The sequence below is a fragment of the Dicentrarchus labrax genome, unplaced genomic scaffold (assembly GCF_905237075.1).
Source record: "Dicentrarchus labrax unplaced genomic scaffold, dlabrax2021, whole genome shotgun sequence".
Taxonomy (NCBI): domain Eukaryota; kingdom Metazoa; phylum Chordata; class Actinopteri; family Moronidae; genus Dicentrarchus; species Dicentrarchus labrax.
The window spans coordinates 19,228-42,513 of NW_026137001.1; the positions used below are offsets into that span (position 1 = coordinate 19,228).

Sequence of the window (23,286 nt, forward strand, 5' to 3'; positions counted from 1 at the left end):
GTGCACTTTGGGGGCCTCCACTTAGGTGGAGACCCCCACCCCAACCCAAACCTAACCAGCCAGGGCCTCCTGTGGATCAATGGTCAGTGCTCCTACCCATGCTAAGCTATAATAAGCTAACCCAGTCTTAATCCCATCTAACCCCAGCCCATATATTTCTGAACTAACCCTAACCAATTGGACCCTAACTAAGCCCCCTTGAGGCCCTAACCCCAAATCCTAGGCCCTATTCAAATCTAGTCCCCACTCTGGCTCCAAAATACTGGCCTTAATTTATCTTTAAACCTCAGTGAAGGACATTCTAAGCTCATATAATGGATGAAGCCACTAAATAAAGTAGGCATTTAAATCCCATGGATGAAGTGTAGCCATTAAAGGGAGGCACACATACCCAGTGAACAATGTGTTAATCATAGATATGAACACTATTTAAATTAAAGGCAAAGAATTGGAACCAGAAACAAAGGATTTTAATTTGAAAAAAGACATGGGAAATGGCAGTTGGAGAAAGTCACTACAATGGAGGAATAACACGAATTTTCAGAAAGGGAGGGGCTCAGAGTACAAAAGGGAGCAGCGGACATTTTTGAATTCAGTTTGGCACGGCCCTCTGAGGGAGCCACATCTCCCCAGAGGGGCTCATAGTTAGGGATACTCACCTCAACTAAACTAAATACTTACCTCAAATAAATTAAATACTTACCTCAACTTAAAGGAATACTTACCTCAACTAAAGGGGATACTTACCTCAACTAATAGGAATACTTACCTCACTTTAAGGGGATACTTACCTCTAAAATCACAAGAAAACCACCTGTATGTCATGGCAGCCTGAAGAAGTCCCAAGAAGCGGACGAAACGTCGCGAGCGAACGCCACCTGACATACAAGAGAGAGAACATAACATGAGAAAAGGAGGACCCACATATTTATACTTCATATAACAAAGGCGAACCAGTCTAATATAACTCAGATAGTGAGATTATAAAACCTCTTTTGAGAAGATGGGGACGGAGAGCTGGCCATCCACAGTGGTGGCGAGTGCACTTTGGGGGCCTCCACTTAGGTGGAGACCCCCACCCCAACCCAAACCTAACCAGCCAGGGCCTCCTGTGGATCAATGGTCAGTGCTCCTACCCATGCTAAGCTATAATAAGCTAACCCAGTCTTAATCCCATCTAACCCCAGCCCATATATTTCTGAACTAACCCTAACCAATTGGACCCTAACTAAGCCCCCTTGAGGCCCTAACCCCAAATCCTAGGCCCTATTCAAATCTAGTCCCCACTCTGGCTCCAAAATACTGGCCTTAATTTATCTTTAAACCTCAGTGAAGGACATTCTAAGCTCATATAATGGATGAAGCCACTAAATAAAGTAGGCATTTAAATCCCATGGATGAAGTGTAGCCATTAAAGGGAGGCACACATACCCAGTGAACAATGTGTTAATCATAGATATGAACACTATTTAAATTAAAGGCAAAGAATTGGAACCAGAAACAAAGGATTTTAATTTGAAAAAAGACATGGGAAATGGCAGTTGGAGAAAGTCACTACAATGGAGGAATAACACGAATTTTCAGAAAGGGAGGGGCTCAGAGTACAAAAGGGAGCAGCGGACATTTTTGAATTCAGTTTGGCACGGCCCTCTGAGGGAGCCACATCTCCCCAGAGGGGCTCATAGTTAGGGATACTCACCTCAACTAAACTAAATACTTACCTCAAATAAATTAAATACTTACCTCAACTTAAAGGAATACTTACCTCAACTAAAGGGGATACTTACCTCAACTAATAGGAATACTTACCTCACTTTAAGGGGATACTTACCTCTAAAATCACAAGAAAACCACCTGTATGTCATGGCAGCCTGAAGAAGTCCCAAGAAGCGGACGAAACGTCGCGAGCGAACGCCACCTGACATACAAGAGAGAGAACATAACATGAGAAAAGGAGGACCCACATATTTATACTTCATATAACAAAGGCGAACCAGTCTAATATAACTCAGATAGTGAGATTATAAAACCTCTTTTGAGAAGATGGGGACGGAGAGCTGGCCATCCACAGTGGTGGCGAGTGCACTTTGGGGGCCTCCACTTAGGTGGAGACCCCCACCCCAACCCAAACCTAACCAGCCAGGGCCTCCTGTGGATCAATGGTCAGTGCTCCTACCCATGCTAAGCTATAATAAGCTAACCCAGTCTTAATCCCATCTAACCCCAGCCCATATATTTCTGAACTAACCCTAACCAATTGGACCCTAACTAAGCCCCCTTGAGGCCCTAACCCCAAATCCTAGGCCCTATTCAAATCTAGTCCCCACTCTGGCTCCAAAATACTGGCCTTAATTTATCTTTAAACCTCAGTGAAGGACATTCTAAGCTCATATAATGGATGAAGCCACTAAATAAAGTAGGCATTTAAATCCCATGGATGAAGTGTAGCCATTAAAGGGAGGCACACATACCCAGTGAACAATGTGTTAATCATAGATATGAACACTATTTAAATTAAAGGCAAAGAATTGGAACCAGAAACAAAGGATTTTAATTTGAAAAAGACATGGGAAATGGCAGTTGGAGAAAGTCACTACAATGGAGGAATAACACGAATTTTCAGAAAGGGAGGGGCTCAGAGTACAAAAGGGAGCAGCGGACATTTTTGAATTCAGTTTGGCACGGCCCTCTGAGGGAGCCACATCTCCCCAGAGGGGCTCATAGTTAGGGGATACTCACCTCAACTAAACTAAATACTTACCTCAAATAAATTAAATACTTACCTCAACTTAAAGGAATACTTACCTCAACTAAAGGGGATACTTACCTCAACTAATAGGAATACTTACCTCACTTTAAGGGGATACTTACCTCTAAAATCACAAGAAAACCACCTGTATGTCATGGCAGCCTGAAGAAGTCCCAAGAAGCGGACGAAACGTCGCGAGCGAACGCCACCTGACATACAAGAGAGAGAACATAACATGAGAAAAGGAGGACCCACATATTTATACTTCATATAACAAAGGCGAACCAGTCTAATATAACTCAGATAGTGAGATTATAAAACCTCTTTTGAGAAGATGGGGACGGAGAGCTGGCCATCCACAGTGGTGGCGAGTGCACTTTGGGGGCCTCCACTTAGGTGGAGACCCCCACCCCAACCCAAACCTAACCAGCCAGGGCCTCCTGTGGATCAATGGTCAGTGCTCCTACCCATGCTAAGCTATAATAAGCTAACCCAGTCTTAATCCCATCTAACCCCAGCCCATATATTTCTGAACTAACCCTAACCAATTGGACCCTAACTAAGCCCCCTTGAGGCCCTAACCCCAAATCCTAGGCCCTATTCAAATCTAGTCCCCACTCTGGCTCCAAAATACTGGCCTTAATTTATCTTTAAACCTCAGTGAAGGACATTCTAAGCTCATATAATGGATGAAGCCACTAAATAAAGTAGGCATTTAAATCCCATGGATGAAGTGTAGCCATTAAAGGGAGGCACACATACCCAGTGAACAATGTGTTAATCATAGATATGAACACTATTTAAATTAAAGGCAAAGAATTGGAACCAGAAACAAAGGATTTTAATTTGAAAAAAGACATGGGAAATGGCAGTTGGAGAAAGTCACTACAATGGAGGAATAACACGAATTTTCAGAAAGGGAGGGGCTCAGAGTACAAAAGGGAGCAGCGGACATTTTTGAATTCAGTTTGGCACGGCCCTCTGAGGGAGCCACATCTCCCCAGAGGGGCTCATAGTTAGGGGATACTCACCTCAACTAAACTAAATACTTACCTCAAATAAATTAAATACTTACCTCAACTTAAAGGAATACTTACCTCAACTAAAGGGGATACTTACCTCAACTAATAGGAATACTTACCTCACTTTAAGGGGATACTTACCTCTAAAATCACAAGAAAACCACCTGTATGTCATGGCAGCCTGAAGAAGTCCCAAGAAGCGGACGAAACGTCGCGAGCGAACGCCACCTGACATACAAGAGAGAGAACATAACATGAGAAAAGGAGGACCCACATATTTATACTTCATATAACAAAGGCGAACCAGTCTAATATAACTCAGATAGTGAGATTATAAAACCTCTTTTGAGAAGATGGGGACGGAGAGCTGGCCATCCACAGTGGTGGCGAGTGCACTTTGGGGGCCTCCACTTAGGTGGAGACCCCCACCCCAACCCAAACCTAACCAGCCAGGGCCTCCTGTGGATCAATGGTCAGTGCTCCTACCCATGCTAAGCTATAATAAGCTAACCCAGTCTTAATCCCATCTAACCCCAGCCCATATATTTCTGAACTAACCCTAACCAATTGGACCCTAACTAAGCCCCCCTTGAGGCCCTAACCCCAAATCCTAGGCCCTATTCAAATCTAGTCCCCACTCTGGCTCCAAAATACTGGCCTTAATTTATCTTTAAACCTCAGTGAAGGACATTCTAAGCTCATATAATGGATGAAGCCACTAAATAAAGTAGGCATTTAAATCCCATGGATGAAGTGTAGCCATTAAAGGGAGGCACACATACCCAGTGAACAATGTGTTAATCATAGATATGAACACTATTTAAATTAAAGGCAAAGAATTGGAACCAGAAACAAAGGATTTTAATTTGAAAAAAGACATGGGAAATGGCAGTTGGAGAAAGTCACTACAATGGAGGAATAACACGAATTTTCAGAAAGGGAGGGGCTCAGAGTACAAAAGGGAGCAGCGGACATTTTTGAATTCAGTTTGGCACGGCCCTCTGAGGGAGCCACATCTCCCCAGAGGGGCTCATAGTTAGGGATACTCACCTCAACTAAACTAAATACTTACCTCAAATAAATTAAATACTTACCTCAACTTAAAGGAATACTTACCTCAACTAAAGGGGATACTTACCTCAACTAATAGGAATACTTACCTCACTTTAAGGGGATACTTACCTCTAAAATCACAAGAAAACCACCTGTATGTCATGGCAGCCTGAAGAAGTCCCAAGAAGCGGACGAAACGTCGCGAGCGAACGCCACCTGACATACAAGAGAGAGAACATAACATGAGAAAAGGAGGACCCACATATTTATACTTCATATAACAAAGGCGAACCAGTCTAATATAACTCAGATAGTGAGATTATAAAACCTCTTTTGAGAAGATGGGGACGGAGAGCTGGCCATCCACAGTGGTGGCGAGTGCACTTTGGGGGCCTCCACTTAGGTGGAGACCCCCACCCCAACCCAAACCTAACCAGCCAGGGCCTCCTGTGGATCAATGGTCAGTGCTCCTACCCATGCTAAGCTATAATAAGCTAACCCAGTCTTAATCCCATCTAACCCCAGCCCATATATTTCTGAACTAACCCTAACCAATTGGACCCTAACTAAGCCCCCTTGAGGCCCTAACCCCAAATCCTAGGCCCTATTCAAATCTAGTCCCCACTCTGGCTCCAAAATACTGGCCTTAATTTATCTTTAAACCTCAGTGAAGGACATTCTAAGCTCATATAATGGATGAAGCCACTAAATAAAGTAGGCATTTAAATCCCATGGATGAAGTGTAGCCATTAAAGGGAGGCACACATACCCAGTGAACAATGTGTTAATCATAGATATGAACACTATTTAAATTAAAGGCAAAGAATTGGAACCAGAAACAAAGGATTTTAATTTGAAAAAAGACATGGGAAATGGCAGTTGGAGAAAGTCACTACAATGGAGGAATAACACGAATTTTCAGAAAGGGAGGGGCTCAGAGTACAAAAGGGAGCAGCGGACATTTTTGAATTCAGTTTGGCACGGCCCTCTGAGGGAGCCACATCTCCCCAGAGGGGCTCATAGTTAGGGGATACTCACCTCAACTAAACTAAATACTTACCTCAAATAAATTAAATACTTACCTCAACTTAAAGGAATACTTACCTCAACTAAAGGGGATACTTACCTCAACTAATAGGAATACTTACCTCACTTTAAGGGGATACTTACCTCTAAAATCACAAGAAAACCACCTGTATGTCATGGCAGCCTGAAGAAGTCCCAAGAAGCGGACGAAACGTCGCGAGCGAACGCCACCTGACATACAAGAGAGAGAACATAACATGAGAAAAGGAGGACCCACATATTTATACTTCATATAACAAAGGCGAACCAGTCTAATATAACTCAGATAGTGAGATTATAAAACCTCTTTTGAGAAGATGGGGACGGAGAGCTGGCCATCCACAGTGGTGGCGAGTGCACTTTGGGGGCCTCCACTTAGGTGGAGACCCCCACCCCAACCCAAACCTAACCAGCCAGGGCCTCCTGTGGATCAATGGTCAGTGCTCCTACCCATGCTAAGCTATAATAAGCTAACCCAGTCTTAATCCCATCTAACCCCAGCCCATATATTTCTGAACTAACCCTAACCAATTGGACCCTAACTAAGCCCCCTTGAGGCCCTAACCCCAAATCCTAGGCCCTATTCAAATCTAGTCCCCACTCTGGCTCCAAAATACTGGCCTTAATTTATCTTTAAACCTCAGTGAAGGACATTCTAAGCTCATATAATGGATGAAGCCACTAAATAAAGTAGGCATTTAAATCCCATGGATGAAGTGTAGCCATTAAAGGGAGGCACACATACCCAGTGAACAATGTGTTAATCATAGATATGAACACTATTTAAATTAAAGGCAAAGAATTGGAACCAGAAACAAAGGATTTTAATTTGAAAAAGACATGGGAAATGGCAGTTGGAGAAAGTCACTACAATGGAGGAATAACACGAATTTTCAGAAAGGGAGGGGCTCAGAGTACAAAAGGGAGCAGCGGACATTTTTGAATTCAGTTTGGCACGGCCCTCTGAGGGAGCCACATCTCCCCAGAGGGGCTCATAGTTAGGGGATACTCACCTCAACTAAACTAAATACTTACCTCAAATAAATTAAATACTTACCTCAACTTAAAGGAATACTTACCTCAACTAAAGGGGATACTTACCTCAACTAATAGGAATACTTACCTCACTTTAAGGGGATACTTACCTCTAAAATCACAAGAAAACCACCTGTATGTCATGGCAGCCTGAAGAAGTCCCAAGAAGCGGACGAAACGTCGCGAGCGAACGCCACCTGACATACAAGAGAGAGAACATAACATGAGAAAAGGAGGACCCACATATTTATACTTCATATAACAAAGGCGAACCAGTCTAATATAACTCAGATAGTGAGATTATAAAACCTCTTTTGAGAAGATGGGGACGGAGAGCTGGCCATCCACAGTGGTGGCGAGTGCACTTTGGGGGCCTCCACTTAGGTGGAGACCCCCACCCCAACCCAAACCTAACCAGCCAGGGCCTCCTGTGGATCAATGGTCAGTGCTCCTACCCATGCTAAGCTATAATAAGCTAACCCAGTCTTAATCCCATCTAACCCCAGCCCATATATTTCTGAACTAACCCTAACCAATTGGACCCTAACTAAGCCCCCTTGAGGCCCTAACCCCAAATCCTAGGCCCTATTCAAATCTAGTCCCCACTCTGGCTCCAAAATACTGGCCTTAATTTATCTTTAAACCTCAGTGAAGGACATTCTAAGCTCATATAATGGATGAAGCCACTAAATAAAGTAGGCATTTAAATCCCATGGATGAAGTGTAGCCATTAAAGGGAGGCACACATACCCAGTGAACAATGTGTTAATCATAGATATGAACACTATTTAAATTAAAGGCAAAGAATTGGAACCAGAAACAAAGGATTTTAATTTGAAAAAAGACATGGGAAATGGCAGTTGGAGAAAGTCACTACAATGGAGGAATAACACGAATTTTCAGAAAGGGAGGGGCTCAGAGTACAAAAGGGAGCAGCGGACATTTTTGAATTCAGTTTGGCACGGCCCTCTGAGGGAGCCACATCTCCCCAGAGGGGCTCATAGTTAGGGGATACTCACCTCAACTAAACTAAATACTTACCTCAAATAAATTAAATACTTACCTCAACTTAAAGGAATACTTACCTCAACTAAAGGGGATACTTACCTCAACTAATAGGAATACTTACCTCACTTTAAGGGGATACTTACCTCTAAAATCACAAGAAAACCACCTGTATGTCATGGCAGCCTGAAGAAGTCCCAAGAAGCGGACGAAACGTCGCGAGCGAACGCCACCTGACATACAAGAGAGAGAACATAACATGAGAAAAGGAGGACCCACATATTTATACTTCATATAACAAAGGCGAACCAGTCTAATATAACTCAGATAGTGAGATTATAAAACCTCTTTTGAGAAGATGGGGACGGAGAGCTGGCCATCCACAGTGGTGGCGAGTGCACTTTGGGGGCCTCCACTTAGGTGGAGACCCCCACCCCAACCCAAACCTAACCAGCCAGGGCCTCCTGTGGATCAATGGTCAGTGCTCCTACCCATGCTAAGCTATAATAAGCTAACCCAGTCTTAATCCCATCTAACCCCAGCCCATATATTTCTGAACTAACCCTAACCAATTGGACCCTAACTAAGCCCCCTTGAGGCCCTAACCCCAAATCCTAGGCCCTATTCAAATCTAGTCCCCACTCTGGCTCCAAAATACTGGCCTTAATTTATCTTTAAACCTCAGTGAAGGACATTCTAAGCTCATATAATGGATGAAGCCACTAAATAAAGTAGGCATTTAAATCCCATGGATGAAGTGTAGCCATTAAAGGGAGGCACACATACCCAGTGAACAATGTGTTAATCATAGATATGAACACTATTTAAATTAAAGGCAAAGAATTGGAACCAGAAACAAAGGATTTTAATTTGAAAAAGACATGGGAAATGGCAGTTGGAGAAAGTCACTACAATGGAGGAATAACACGAATTTTCAGAAAGGGAGGGGCTCAGAGTACAAAAGGGAGCAGCGGACATTTTTGAATTCAGTTTGGCACGGCCCTCTGAGGGAGCCACATCTCCCCAGAGGGGCTCATAGTTAGGGATACTCACCTCAACTAAACTAAATACTTACCTCAAATAAATTAAATACTTACCTCAACTTAAAGGAATACTTACCTCAACTAAAGGGGATACTTACCTCAACTAATAGGAATACTTACCTCACTTTAAGGGGATACTTACCTCTAAAATCACAAGAAAACCACCTGTATGTCATGGCAGCCTGAAGAAGTCCCAAGAAGCGGACGAAACGTCGCGAGCGAACGCCACCTGACATACAAGAGAGAGAACATAACATGAGAAAAGGAGGACCCACATATTTATACTTCATATAACAAAGGCGAACCAGTCTAATATAACTCAGATAGTGAGATTATAAAACCTCTTTTGAGAAGATGGGGACGGAGAGCTGGCCATCCACAGTGGTGGCGAGTGCACTTTGGGGGGCCTCCACTTAGGTGGAGACCCCCACCCCAACCCAAACCTAACCCACCTTCCTTTTTTCTTTTCTCCTGCCAGTTCTTGTCATTTTCCTTTTTTACACTCTCCCCGACCCCTTACCCTAAACCTAACCATTCCCCCCTCTGACCTAACCCTAAGCCCCTCTCCCCTACCCCGTGACTGGGCTTGGACCCCTACACAGGCCGGCCCTGGCCATAGTCAGGTCATTTAAAAATTAAAGGGACACCTGGGGCTCAATTAAGAGGTCTGATTTGGACAGGATTGGAGGCAAAGATATGTGTATATAGTTCCAGGTGATTCATACATGATTGATTGTTAATTATTATACATGATTGATTCTTTGTAGTTACATGATTAGGGTTAATTATTTTACATGATTGGAGAAAAAGATGATTTATGAGAGGCTCTCAAACATGATTCACAAAGTATATAAACATATAAACAGTTAATAATTTGTATATATATGATCATTAGTTGACTGCTACTTAATTCAGAAATAGTTTAAGATAAGTAGTTGTAGTTATAGTAGGTTAGAGACTAAAAGAGAGTTGAAACAGCATAAAAAAACTAAAAAACACTTTAAAAACATATATAAAAAATACAAAATCTTTTCAAAAACATAAATAGTTCTTTATTTATTAATACATAGTTCATTACTAGTTCCTAGAGTGTAAATAGAGTTAAAAATAGTTTTTTTGTATTTTATATGGGTGTCCACGAACCTTTAAAAAAATCAATTACTTCTTATTTTACTTTAATTTATGGTTTGACTTTATACCAACTTCAAGTTGACAGTTCACAGGGACACACCTGAACATAATTTAACCCTTTATTTAACTTTAATTAACTTTTATTGCCCATAATTGGCTTATTGAGTTTGTGCATTCAGCATCGAACACGAACCTTACAAAATAAAAGCACGCTCATGTAAATGCTCTTACTGCAGCAGTCAAAACCCAGTTACAGCAGTGGGCGGGTATAAATACGAGTGGAGAGGGGACACAGCTCTCACTCTCACACTGATGTTGGTACGGACAGGAGCTCTGCCAAGTTAGAAAACAAGCCTTTTACATTTCAAAGTGTGTCTAAGCCTGAGGAAGACCTCTGACAGGTCGAAACGTCGCGATTTAGACACACACAATTGGATAAAACTTTTCTAAAAATTATATAAATTTAAAAATAGTTTTTTCTAGACCTTTTGTCTACGCTTTTAGTTCTTTCCTTTAATCCTTTTTAGTTTTAAGATTTTAGTTTTTTTTGACAGTATTATTAGATAACAAAGGCTACATTAATTCATATTATTACATAAATACACCGCTTACCAGCATCATCATAAAACGTGGTGTATATTTTTTATTGTTTCTTGCTGTACAACGTGTACTTGACCCATCAGAAGGTCACATCTGACTGTGCTGTTCAGAGACAGTTTTATTAAAAATTATTTTCATGATCAAGCACATCAGACTGATAAAACACAACTGGGTATACACACACACAGCACGTGACACAGACATGGACTACCACGATGACGGGGAATGGCAGACTGTTAGGAGAGGAAGGAGACAGGATCGCGCTAGAGAGCGTGCTTATCAGAACTATGATGATGATCGCGTGGGAGCGAGGGCCGGACGGAGGATGGACCGCGCACCGCCTCATCCTCATTCAGCGAGGGTGGGGCCTCAGTCCTATTTAAGGACTAATTCCCACATCCTAACCCTAACCCTAACCCTTTCTTTTGAAAAAAATAGAGGGTATAAAAGGAGAAGCCCAAGTGGGAGCTCACTTTTTATTTCTACCTCGAGCTGTTAACATCGCTCACCAGCCTTACTGACCATCATAGTTAATAGTGTGTCCTATTCGCCTGAAGAAGACTTATTTATAGTCGAAACGTTGCTGGGGACACACCTTCCTTAGTTCATTATTTTTATTTTTGACAACATTTTTGTTCATATTTTACATTATTAAAATTTTATTTTTTTACAAAAAAACAAAAAAATACAAAACAAACAAACAAAGACACAAACAAAGACACAAACAAATTAAAAGGACAACAACCATTTCCATGGTTGTTTACCTGGAGGATGATTGGACCCTGGTCCAACGGGATGGCAGACGCGGGCGAGCTCGCCAACCGTATCAGGACCGGGGAGGAAGAGGGTGGAAGGAGAGAGCACCCACTGTTCCCTACAGGGGACAGTCTTCCTTCCCTAGACCTAACCCTAACCCTGGGACCGGGGTTACGGGAGGTCCGAGGGGTTGGATGGACCGTGCACCCTCCTTCCCCTTTCGGAGGGAGACAGTTCCCTTCCCTAACCCTAACCCTAACCCGAGCCGAGAGGACCTGGATTAGGAAATTAGAAACATTACACCCCAAAGGCCTCAACTCCAAATAGAGCTTTCCTGATCTGGAGCAGGATGGCCTGTGCATGGAGCCTCAACACCGCTGCGCGGTGCCGAGACTCATCCACTTCCCTTTATCCTAACCCTAACACTTGCCTACACACAACCAACCACCTCAGACACTCCAAAACAGTCAACATACAAACCTGTCCCAATCCACTCCAAATGGCCCCAAACGTGCTCCTAAACACTTTCTGAAAAATCCCATACTAGGGGTGACACCTTCCTGTGAGGAGAAACATGCTCATTAGACCAATGTCTAATGTTGCACTCATCCCTATTCCCTATCGGGTAACCCTAACCCTAGCTTCCAAATGGCTGGCTGGCTGGCTGGCACACTCTTGACATGTCTATCACTCCAAATAGCACCTTTCCCAGTAGCCTTACCCTGAACCTAACCACTCCCACACTTGCCTACACACAACCAACCACCTCAGACACTCCAAAACAGTCAACATACAAACCTGTCCCAATCCACTCCAAATGGCCCCAAACGTGCTCCTAAACACTTTCTGAAAAATCCCATACTAGGGCTGACACTTTGAAATTTTCCAACAACCCGTCGCCCCATTGGCAATGAATGGACACACTCAAACGGGAATAACTCCGGAACCGAACGTCGCAGACACTTGGAAACGCGCTCCGTCTGCCATAATCCGACCCTTCTGAACACGCAGGACTTGTCCCCGAGTCTCTACGACCTACGGTTGCCGAGATACAAGGATTTTCACCTCTATTTCCGGAATTACGCCCACTTCCGGTTATCACCGGAAGTCGAGACTGACACCCAAAGAAGCGGAAGGAAAAAATGAACAGATTTCTTCTCAAAACCTGAAGAAACCGGGCAAGGAGGACAGTGAGGGCACCGTTGCGTTCGCGCGACCGAGGGCTTTCACGTGGACCGCTTCCCAGGTCTTTACACCCAACCGTTGCAAAGTTTGTTCCAGAAGAGCGCCACCTATACGGCGCTGACATATGTGATACAGCTCTTTGAGAGCTTTCCGACGGTGTCAGTCGCTAATCCCTCACTGCTTCCCTTATAGAGATACAGCACTTAACGAGGTGAAAAATCTCAAACTTTGGCGCCCCCTAGCTCTGCATTGTGTCTGTTTTGGCCACATAAACCCCCCAGGAAGGACTCCAAAATGTGCCCTAAAGTCAGGGGGGTCGCCTGCCTTAAATAGATTGCAATTGGGAACGATAGATGTAAATATGGACACACACACAGACACATGCACACACATAGAAACAGATGCAGACCATGACAAACCCGTTGTTATATATCAGCAATACGTACAGTTAACATTGGACTCTAGAACGCCTCCTAGGTTGACTCTTACTGTGCATAGAGTTAAAGTGACATTCCTTTTAGACTCAGGAGCAGAGGTATCTGTAATCCAAATTCCTGAAGCCCGTAGAACAACAAAACGTCTAAAAACGATAGGTGCATCAGGTATGCCATCATTTGAACCGGTATCTGATCTATTACGATTACAGGGGAGAACATCAATTTCTCCTTTCTGATGTATGCCCAGTGAACCTTCTGGGCAGGGATCTAATGTGTGCTTTGAGTATTGATGTACATTGTAATCCAACAGGGATAAAAGCAACATCAGTTATTGCGGGTCTGTATCATGTTAGGACTGTACATACACACATACATGGAGTCAGACTAATGCCTTTGACAGTTGAAGAGGAAGCATTGTTATCAACAGTACCGGAATGTTTGTGGGCTAAGAGTAAATTTAATTTTGGGGATATAATGGAGCAACCCCTGTTAGAGTACAGGCTAAATCTACTTTTAGACCATGTAAAAGACAATATCCACTTAGTCCAGAAGCTGTTGCGGGCATTGCTCCGGTCATTCAGGCGCTAATAGATGAGGGTGCCATTGTGGAATGCCCTAACTCACCATGCAACTCCCCCATCTTACCTGTTAAGAAACCAAATGGGTCCTGGAGACCAGTTCAAGATCTTAGGGGTATAAATGAAGCTGTGCAACATTTGGCACCAACTGTACCTAATGTTACAACATTGATGTCACAAGTGCCATCAGGGGCTTGTTGGTTTACAGTAATTGATTTGGCTAATGCATATTTCAGTAATCCTGTTCATCCTGACTCACAGTTCTGGTTTGCTTTCACCTTCAATGGCAAGAGGTATATGTGGACGAGTATGCCACAGGGCTATGCTTCAAGTCCAACATTGTTTTCTATAACTGTAGCTGAAAACCTGTCACATTGGCAGCCACCATGTGGAAGTACGCTTGTGCAGTATGTGGATGATTTGCTTGTATGTTCAGCTACAAGGGAGGATTGCCAAAGGGATACAGTGTCATTGTTCTGTTTTCTTGCAGATAATGGTCATAAAGTTTCAAAGGATAAGGTGCAGCTAGTGTCGCAATCAGTGCGTTATCTGGGTCATATAATTACACCAGAGGGTCGCAAATTAGTTCCGGACCGCATTCAAGCTATTTTGGATGTCCCAAAACCAACAACAAAAAAACTAATGATGTCATTTTTAGGTTTAGTAGGCTATTGCCGTCCATGGATTCAGAATTTTGCGGACATCTCCCAACCCCTGTATGACATAACTCACGGGGGTAAACACCTGGCCATGACTGACTGTGTGATTTGGACTTCTGAGGCAGAAAAAGCCTTCACTGACTTAAAACAGACTTTATCTAGTCCTCCTTGTTTAGGACTCCCAGATGCTACCAAACCATTTAATCTGTTTGTGTCTGAGAGGGATGGATTTATGTCAGCAGTCCTGACTCAACCCCATGAGGATAGACAACGACCAGTAGGTTATTATTCCAAACGATTGTCTATTACTGAGAGGGCTATGGTAGCATGTCTAAGAGCTGTAGTAGCCGCTACCGAAGCAGTCTTAGCCACTGCTGACATTGTTGCTATGTGCACACTAACTGTTCATGTTCCACATGCTGTCCATTCACTAATCCTTCAAGCTAAAACAGCTCACTTGACAGCAGCACGAATATTACATTGGCAGAATGTTTTACTAACCAGGGCGCATGTCACTCTAAAGCGCTGTACTGTCCTTAACCCTTCAACCTTACTCCCTACAGCTGATTGTAGGGGATACACTACTTTTTCATTATTATTAGTATTTAATCACTAGTGATTAATAATACACTCGTAAATGGGGCACCATCTCCTTGTTTAGCTACTGGAATAATCCGGAGGAAATTATTCCGCCGATCTAATCAATCAATTTTAAATCAATGTATTAAATTTCAAAATCTATATTTAATCTCATATTTCTGAAGTAGTGATTTCTTTTACACGATTCATCGATTTCCCCGCATCAAATCAAACCTGCACCAACAAGGACATACGGTTATATATGTTTATTAACTAAACTAATGAAGAGTAAATAGCATGAAATGATAAACAAACAAATGACAACAAGTAACAGAATATGTTGCGGCAGTAAGTTTAAAATATTACGAGAGTAAATTTTAGAACTGAGAGGCCCTGATCCAAAATTCTCTTAAACTTAAAAGATGGGAATCAAAGCTTACAGACAGACACCAGCTCTTCTTCATGTGTGTGAATCCGGCCGTGTACCGGAGAGTCAGCCTACTTTGTTTGTAGATGGAACTTGGAAGGATTTCAGGTCCTTGGCTTTCAGCTCAACTGCGGCTTTGCGTCACTGGTCCAACAGGCTGAGGGAAGTTGCGTCTCGTCCCTGGTTCCAGTGGCAATCTCTCCAAAAGGCCCAGCGCGGCGTGTGCGCTAGTGAGCGTTGGGGGCAAGGTGGCTGGAGAATAATGTCTTTATTCGGCTGGAAACGTTTATACGTCTTCTTGAGCAGTCAACTACTGCGACGTCCTTCTGGCTGATGATAAATGTCTTAGAGTGGTTGGTCTTCAGCTTTGACTGTAAACTAATTCAGCTTCTTGTTTGAAAATAACTGGAAGATGAAACGCTGGCCTGGAGAATTCTCCAAGAAAGTCCAAGAAGTTGATTAAATTCACTTTCTGTGAAAAGGCGACAATACTTGACGATAAGACTACAAAAATATAAAAGAAGAAATTCGTTTGTGTCTTTAGCTTTCAAAATAAAAGTACTTGAAAAGTACTTCAGCACGGCAAGTTATTACTTGAGGAAAAATTAACACGTGTCGCAAACGAAGTAAAATAAAGTACGGAAATTAAAGAAAAAGCGAGAATAAATAACGAGTTGATACAAGAGAGAGAAGAAAAGCGAGAGAGAAGAAAGAAGAGGAGAGTGAAGAGTGACCGGAGTCTATCTCTTATATCTTTTATTCTTGAGGCGGAACTGGACGAGAGGAGCTGACCGCGCGCGTCACTTCCTCTGATGATAATTTGATATACGTAACTTTATCAACTTACTCCTATCGTGTTTTAAAGTTTCGAGATCATAATTCACCGTTCACAGAACCCACCATGACTTAATACATAGTTCACATGTTTTAACATAACATAACCGAAATTACTTAATGTAAAAGAAAAGTGGAACTGATTAAAGTCATTAAATCATTAATCATTAAACACGCACATAAAACAGCACTGATGGACTGTACATATTTCGTATAGTGCTAGCTTAATCCTTGTTATAACAAATATGTGTCAGGCATTTACTTATTGTATTACTATACAGTTATCAAACAAAGTTCGTTTTGAAAGTACCTTACGCTATACCAGAACCTTACCAAAAGGTGGCACTGTGGCTCCATCAAACATTCAGAGATTTTACACATGATTTTGTAACTTAGTCCAATCTGATGACAGAAACATCAGACAAACATTACATTTGCGTCCTTCTCATGCTGGATGGCAATCTGTTAATTAGGAGGAGATGAAATTTTACCATAATACTCCAACAGAACTAAATCTATATCTGTGCAACTGCTGTTACTGCTTCCTAGATTGGAATGTCAACTATCAAAAGAAAACATCGTAATTTACACTTTAGAGGAAGGGGTGTCAGAATGCCAGATGTGGATTCCAGAGGAGTTTCTCTCTGGAGGTGGACCTGTCAGACTAAAAGAGATGTAAACACATTTCAGGGATATCTAACCCTGATTTACAATCAAAAAGGCATTTATGTTATCACACACGATCCACTTTAGGTGTAGGGTGTCGTTCTGATCTGTGGAGAAGTCAGTGTTCTGTTAAAGAGGATAAAACATATTGACACCTTAGAGATCCCATCTGAGATTCTGAAAAGAACCAGGCTCTCTGTGCAGGAGACTGTCGGTGCCACAGTCTCACCTCCCCTCCTGGGTCAAAAAGGTCAAAGGGAAAGAGGAGGCCTTGAAAACTCTCCTGGTGGAACAAAATCAAAATAATATGATGATTGTTGAATTAAGAGACAGATAAAGCGTCTCTTGTAGAGGAAGACGAGGACAAGGTCCTACATGATGATGGAGAACCACATGCATGTCTGGAGGTGGTGGACACAGTATCGCAACCAAGAGATGCACTTTTCGACACTCCACTTCCTAACTCTGATTCTGTTTTCTTTGTAGATGGTTCTGGCATGAGGCATCCATCCAATGGATTACCAAGTGTGTCCTGCTGTGTGTAATGAACATGCAATTGTTGAAAGTGCAAGACTGCCTAATAACCTCTCTGCACAGGCAGCTGAATTATTTGCATTAACCCGTGCTTTTATTTTAGGTGCAGGACAAAACATCACAGTGTATACTGACTCCCAGTATGCATTCAATGTGTGCCATAATTTCCATACTTTGTGGAAAAATCGAGGGTTTCTTACTTCCACAGGAAAGCCTATTGCTCATCACACTCTCATCATTAACTTGTTGTCTGCATTGCTACTGCCTGTCTCTGTTGCAGTATGCAAATGCCAGGCACACACAGGAGCGACTGATCCGGTGGCACATGGAAATGCGTCTGCTGATGAAGCAGCAAAGGCTGCTGCTCTTTCGCCTGTCTCCCCTATTTTGCAAATGCCCCTTTCTGTCCAGGATGATGTTTTTTCCCTTAATGATGTCTCGGTGCTTCGAGCAGGAGCTGACGCTGGGGAGAATGCCCTCTGGAAAAGGAAAGGGTGCACTAAACTCATGTCCGGAGTATGGGTAAACCCCAATGGGTTCCCAGTACTGTCGAAGTCTATATTCCCTTTTTTGGCAAAATTGACCCATGGGCCAGATCATGTGTCAAAACGGGGAATGTTAGATATTGTAAATAAATTTTGGTATGCACCAGGGTTTTCTACTTTTGCTGAAAACTTCTGTAAAAAATGTGTTATTTGTGTTACGAACAATGTAGGGAGAGGAATTTCACTACCTCTATCAGCCCATCCTAAACCTGAAGGACCATTTGAACACATGATGATGGACTTTATTGAGCTCACTCCATGCGTGTAAAATCCTCCTCCTCACCTATAAAGCTCTTCATGGTCAGGCCCCTTCATATCTTAAAGAGCTCATAGTACCCTATTACCCCTCTAGAACACTACGTTCTCTGAATGCTGGGCTACTTGTGGTTCCTATAGTCTCTAAAAAGTAGAACAGGAGCCAGAGCCTTCAGTTACCAAGCTCCTCTCCTGTGGAACCAGCTTCCAGTTGTGGTTCGGGAGGCAGACACCCTCACCACATTCAAGAGTAGGCTTAAAACATTCCTCTTTGATAAAGCTTATAGTTAGGGCTGGATCAGGTGAGTCCTGAACCATCCCTTAGTTATGCTGCTATAGGCCTAGACTATCGGGGGATTTCCCATGGTGCACTGAGCTCCTCCCTTCCTCTCTCTTCATGCACTCATTCATGTCCCATTAATGCATGTTACTAACTCCACTTCTTCCCTGGAGTTCTTGTGCTTTCTCGTCCCGCAGGTTCTCATGGATCCTGGTGGAGCCTCCTGCCATGGTCATGCCTGACTGCCATTGCCAATACTGTTGTTGCTGTGCACCTGTCTGTCTGTCTGTCTCTCCCTCTCTCTCTCTCTGCCTCTCTTTCTCTCTCTGCCTCTCTCTCTCTCTCTCTCTCTCTCCCCCCAACTGGTCGAGACAGACGACCACCCACCTAGAGCCGGAGGATCTGTCCTAGGTTTCTGCCTTTTAACAGGCAGTTTTTCCTTGCCCTTGTCGCCAAGTGCTTGCTCATGGTGGTACTGTTGGGTCTCTGTAATTAATGTTAAAGAGTTCGGTCTAGACCTGCTCTATTTGAAAAGTGTCCTGAGATAACTTCTGTTATGAATTGGCGCTATACAAATAAAATTGAATTGAATTGAATTCCAGCAACAAGATGAGAACTGGCAACAAATGGGGTCCAAAAGGTCCCATAAATCCACAACTATACAGGACTCAGAGGGTAGAAGTTGCATTGGCATGTCACCTACGCAGGATCAGGAGATCCCAGAGGAAGATGACATCCTAAGTCTTTATTCTAACTAGATGTAAAACAATGTCCTTGTTTGGATCCTGTAATTAGTCTAGTTCAGTATTTTGCAGACCAGCCAAACATGTACAGATGGATAGGGGGGGTAATTGGAGGAGGAAATTACACCAGTCTATGTGAAAATACCTTTGGAACAAAGTAATGATAGTGAAGAATGTTGTACCATAGCAGATTGGGCCCCAGGAAATCCATACAGTGAAAGTGATGAAGATGAAGTATTGGTATAGTCAGAGTGATATAATGTGTTTTTGATTTTTCTTTTTGTTTCTTTTGTATTGTTTGAGGTTAAAAATTTGTTCATAATAACTTGTAATTTTTAATCATTAGTAATTTTGTTAAAATGTTTAAAGGAAATATTGTGTCTAGTTGACACGTTGTGTCAAAAGGAGGGAATGAGGGAAAGAAACAGGATTTGGGGGTAATAAAATAGATGTGCCCCTGGTCAAAGGGTTGAGTTTTATGATAAGAAGAGCCAGGGGGAAGGCCCAGATGGAAGGACCATTTGGTGAGAGAGACCTGGATTTACAGGAGTAACATTTGCAAGACAAACGGGGTTTCATTGTTTGTAATGTAATGAGATGCACTGAAATGTATATAAGGGAGAGCACTTTGGAAGTCGAGAGAGAACATTCACTATGTGACCTTCTCTCCATGCTGCATGAATTAAAGTGACTTGATTATCACACCAGCTTGAAAGTTCTTCAGAGACTTAGCACCTCTCAACTTTGAGAAGAATTTCCACGACACCTCTCCTCCTCTCTCTTTCTAAGACATTCCTCTTTGATAAAGCTTATAGTTAGGGGTGGATCAGGTGAGTCCCGAACCATCCCTTAGTTATGCTGCTATAGGCCTAGACTATCGGGGGATTTCCCATGGTGCACTGAACTCCTCTCTTCCTCTCTCTTTATGCACTCATTCATGTTCCATTAATGCATGTTACTAACTTCACTTCTTCCCCGGAGTTCTTGTGCTTTCTCGTCTCGCAGGTTCTTATCGATCCTGGTGGAGCAACTGTTGTTGCTGTGCACCTGTCTCTCTCTCTCTCTCTCACCCCAACCGGTCGAGGCAGATGACCACCCACCTAGAGCCGAAGGGTCTGTCCAAGGTTTCTGCCTCTTGAAAAGCAGTTTTTCCTTGCCCTTGTCGCCAAGTGCTTGCTCACGATGGTACTGTTGGGTCTCTGTAAATAATGTTATAAAGAGTTCGGTCTAGACCTGCTCTATTTGAAAAGTGTCCTGAGATAACTTCTGTTATGAATTGGCGCTATACAAATAAAATTGAATTGAATTGAATTGTTATATTCAGATTATAACTGATAGTGCTGAGCAAAACCAGTTGGCTGTCATTTACATCTTTTAAAAGGTGTGAGGTGCCTTCAAGTACATCACATAAGATCTAATCTTAAAGAAGGTTAGATGAAATGGATGATGGGAAGTTTTCTCATGTATATTTACATTTTAATACCTTCTTCATGCTGTTTGTCTTCAGTAATGATAAATATGTGACTGCGAGAGATGTAGGCCATTTGTGACTTTAGACAAGAAAACTAAAGACATGTAATGAATAACACATTGCTGACATGACAGAAAAAGACTGAACAATCAATAAAGGTTTCAGCCAAACAACTGATTATTGATTATCAGAAACTGATCACTGCAGCTCCAGTAGGACAAAATGTTGAGGTAAAAGTAAAGGGTACACTCATTCATTCACTCATGTATTCATTAATTTATTAATTTACTCATTGATTAATTCTTTAACAGTCTCACAGAGGGAGTCTTTCCCAGCATGCACTGCACTAAAGAACATGACAATCTATATAATATAATATTGTATATGTACTGCTACATTATATATCTGGTTAGTAATGTATATGTAAATGCATACATTTACTATGTTATGGTAGTATTACTGTATACAGAGAGTATTAATGTATCACAGACCCATGTGAGGCACAGAGATTGACTGGATCAATAAATGATTAATCAATTAGAGCCGAGTGTCCTTCAGCTCTACAAACAGGAAGTAGAAATCAGTCCGTGTACATGTCTCCGTTCAGGTTTTGGCTGAAAATGTCTCACAAGCTAATAAACTGTCCTTCAAAGCAGAGTCCAATACTCGAGGTAGTGTGTGTGTGTATGTGTATATGTGTGTGTGTTACTGTGCTGTGTGTGTGACTGCGTCTGTCTGTCTGTCTGTCTGTCTGTCTGTGTGATGACATCATTTCTTCATCTTCTTCTGTCGGTCCAGAAACTTTTGTCTTCTTTCTATTGGAATCTCATCCAGACTGATACCATGGTTACTGGCCCTGAGAGTGAGATAGGTTACAGAGATAGAGAGAGACAGGTTAGAGAGACAGTTTAGAAAGAGAGAGACAGGTTATGGAGACAGAGGTTAGCGAGAGAGTTATGAAAAATATGTAAAATATTCAAAGAAACAGTTTTTGACCTCAGAGCAATCAATTTCGTTTCACTAACAATTCTTATCATATTCATGATGTGTTGTAAATGTCTGTGTGTGTCTGTGTGTGTTCTTACCCCCCAATGAGGTCTGGAGGAACAGGAAGAGGTTTATCAAAATCATCTCGACCCATCAGCCAGTACGTGTCCACCGTACCTTTCACCTTCAAAAACGTTTGATCACATTTCAGTTCTGTTCTACAACACATATAAGTGGCCTCTAAATTAAAAATGGCCAATGTCCTGTTGGATTAGGGGTAAAGCTTAGGGGGGTTAGGGTCAAACAGTACAGAACTGTCATTGTACCTGGGCCTTTCTGGTGTCTATGTGGTATCCCAGTTTGAGACTGGTCAGGACCTTCACTGTACTAAGACTGATGTGGATCCTGTAGGCTGGAGACCACAAACACAAAATGATTATTAAATATGAGTCATTGATCTTGACTCATTATTCAAACACCAACAGAAATATTTATGTCAGATTAAACAGTTCCAGTCATTTTCTACAGAATCACTGATTGTAACATACGCAGTCCGCTGGCTTCCATGTGAGAGGCTGTGGTCACTGTGTCTCCAAACAGACAGTACCTGGGCATCGTGAGACCGACTACACCTGCTACCACTGGCCCTAAGGACAGACAGACAGACAGACAGATCATCACCCAGTTGATGACTAAATCTAGCCCTAACCCTAAACTGTCAGGAACTCTTCACAGTTAATAAATCACAACTTTACAGATGAAGGATGAGTGTCTGAATGACAGCACAAAGTCAGTGTTTATCAGTCCCTCCAGAAAAACGCGATTATGAGATCGCATAATTCTATGCATAATCAGCCGCACCTTCGCCGCATAAATTGCGGATTTCCACGCAAAATATGCGGGGCTTGCATGATTTCATAATCCCCGCATTTTCGTGGCAAAAAAGTCACATATATCTTAGCAGAAAGTTGAAAAATGTTGCATTTAGTTCACACAAGAGCAGCCATTATGAAGTGACGTAATTATGCGATGTGAGCGTCATCGAAAAGCTGCAAACCCTGCGATGAAGCCTAGTGAGGAGAGGGTGTTGGGGGAATCACTTTTTTTCCCTCTTTTTCATCAAACCGCAGTTTTTGCAAGTTCTCGCAATTTTTTGCAAGTTCCCACAATTTTTGCAAGTTCCCGCAATTTCATCGCATAAAATTACATAAATATGACGCATATTTCTTCGCATTTTTTAAGAAAACGTGCCACATAATCAAGGATTTTTGCCCGCAACAATCACAAAAAAACGCCACATTTTTCTGGAGGGACTGGTTTATTATTGGTAGTCTGGCCGATGACTGGCTGATGTTTAGCCGATGTTGAACTAATAACTGGTGAAATCTCTACTTTTTTTTTTTACTCACTTTTCAGGGAGCGTTGCTTAAAATCAAAGTATTAAAAACTGTTTGTGTGTACCAGAGTGCAGTCCGATGCGTATTTTGACTTTAATCTCAGGCATGTGTTTGATCTTAAAAGCTCCTATTGAGTGCAGGATGTCCAGAGACATGTTGGCCACTTCAGCTGCATGTCGATTCCCATTTCTGTTGGGAATACCTGAAGCCACCATATAGGCGTCTCCAATAGTTTCCACCTGCAAACAAA

The 23,286-nt window shown here is 42.4% G+C and overlaps 1 protein-coding gene across 1 annotated transcript in view; it reads right to left on the reverse strand.

Moving 5' to 3' along the window:
* Positions 1–20,913: 20,913 nt before the first annotated feature.
* LOC127361315 (retinal guanylyl cyclase 2-like) overlaps positions 20,914–23,286 on the reverse strand; it is a 52,255-nt gene continuing 49,882 nt past the window's right edge. Inside the window, exons 20-24 of the mRNA XM_051395843.1 lie at positions 23,101–23,275; positions 22,188–22,286; positions 21,966–22,051; positions 21,738–21,823; positions 20,914–21,508 (exon numbers count right to left, since the gene is read on the reverse strand). Coding sequence (XP_051251803.1) covers positions 21,421–21,508; positions 21,738–21,823; positions 21,966–22,051; positions 22,188–22,286; positions 23,101–23,275 — 534 coding nt within the window. The 3' untranslated portion in view covers positions 20,914–21,420. The remainder of the gene's footprint in view (positions 21,509–21,737; positions 21,824–21,965; positions 22,052–22,187; positions 22,287–23,100; positions 23,276–23,286) is intronic.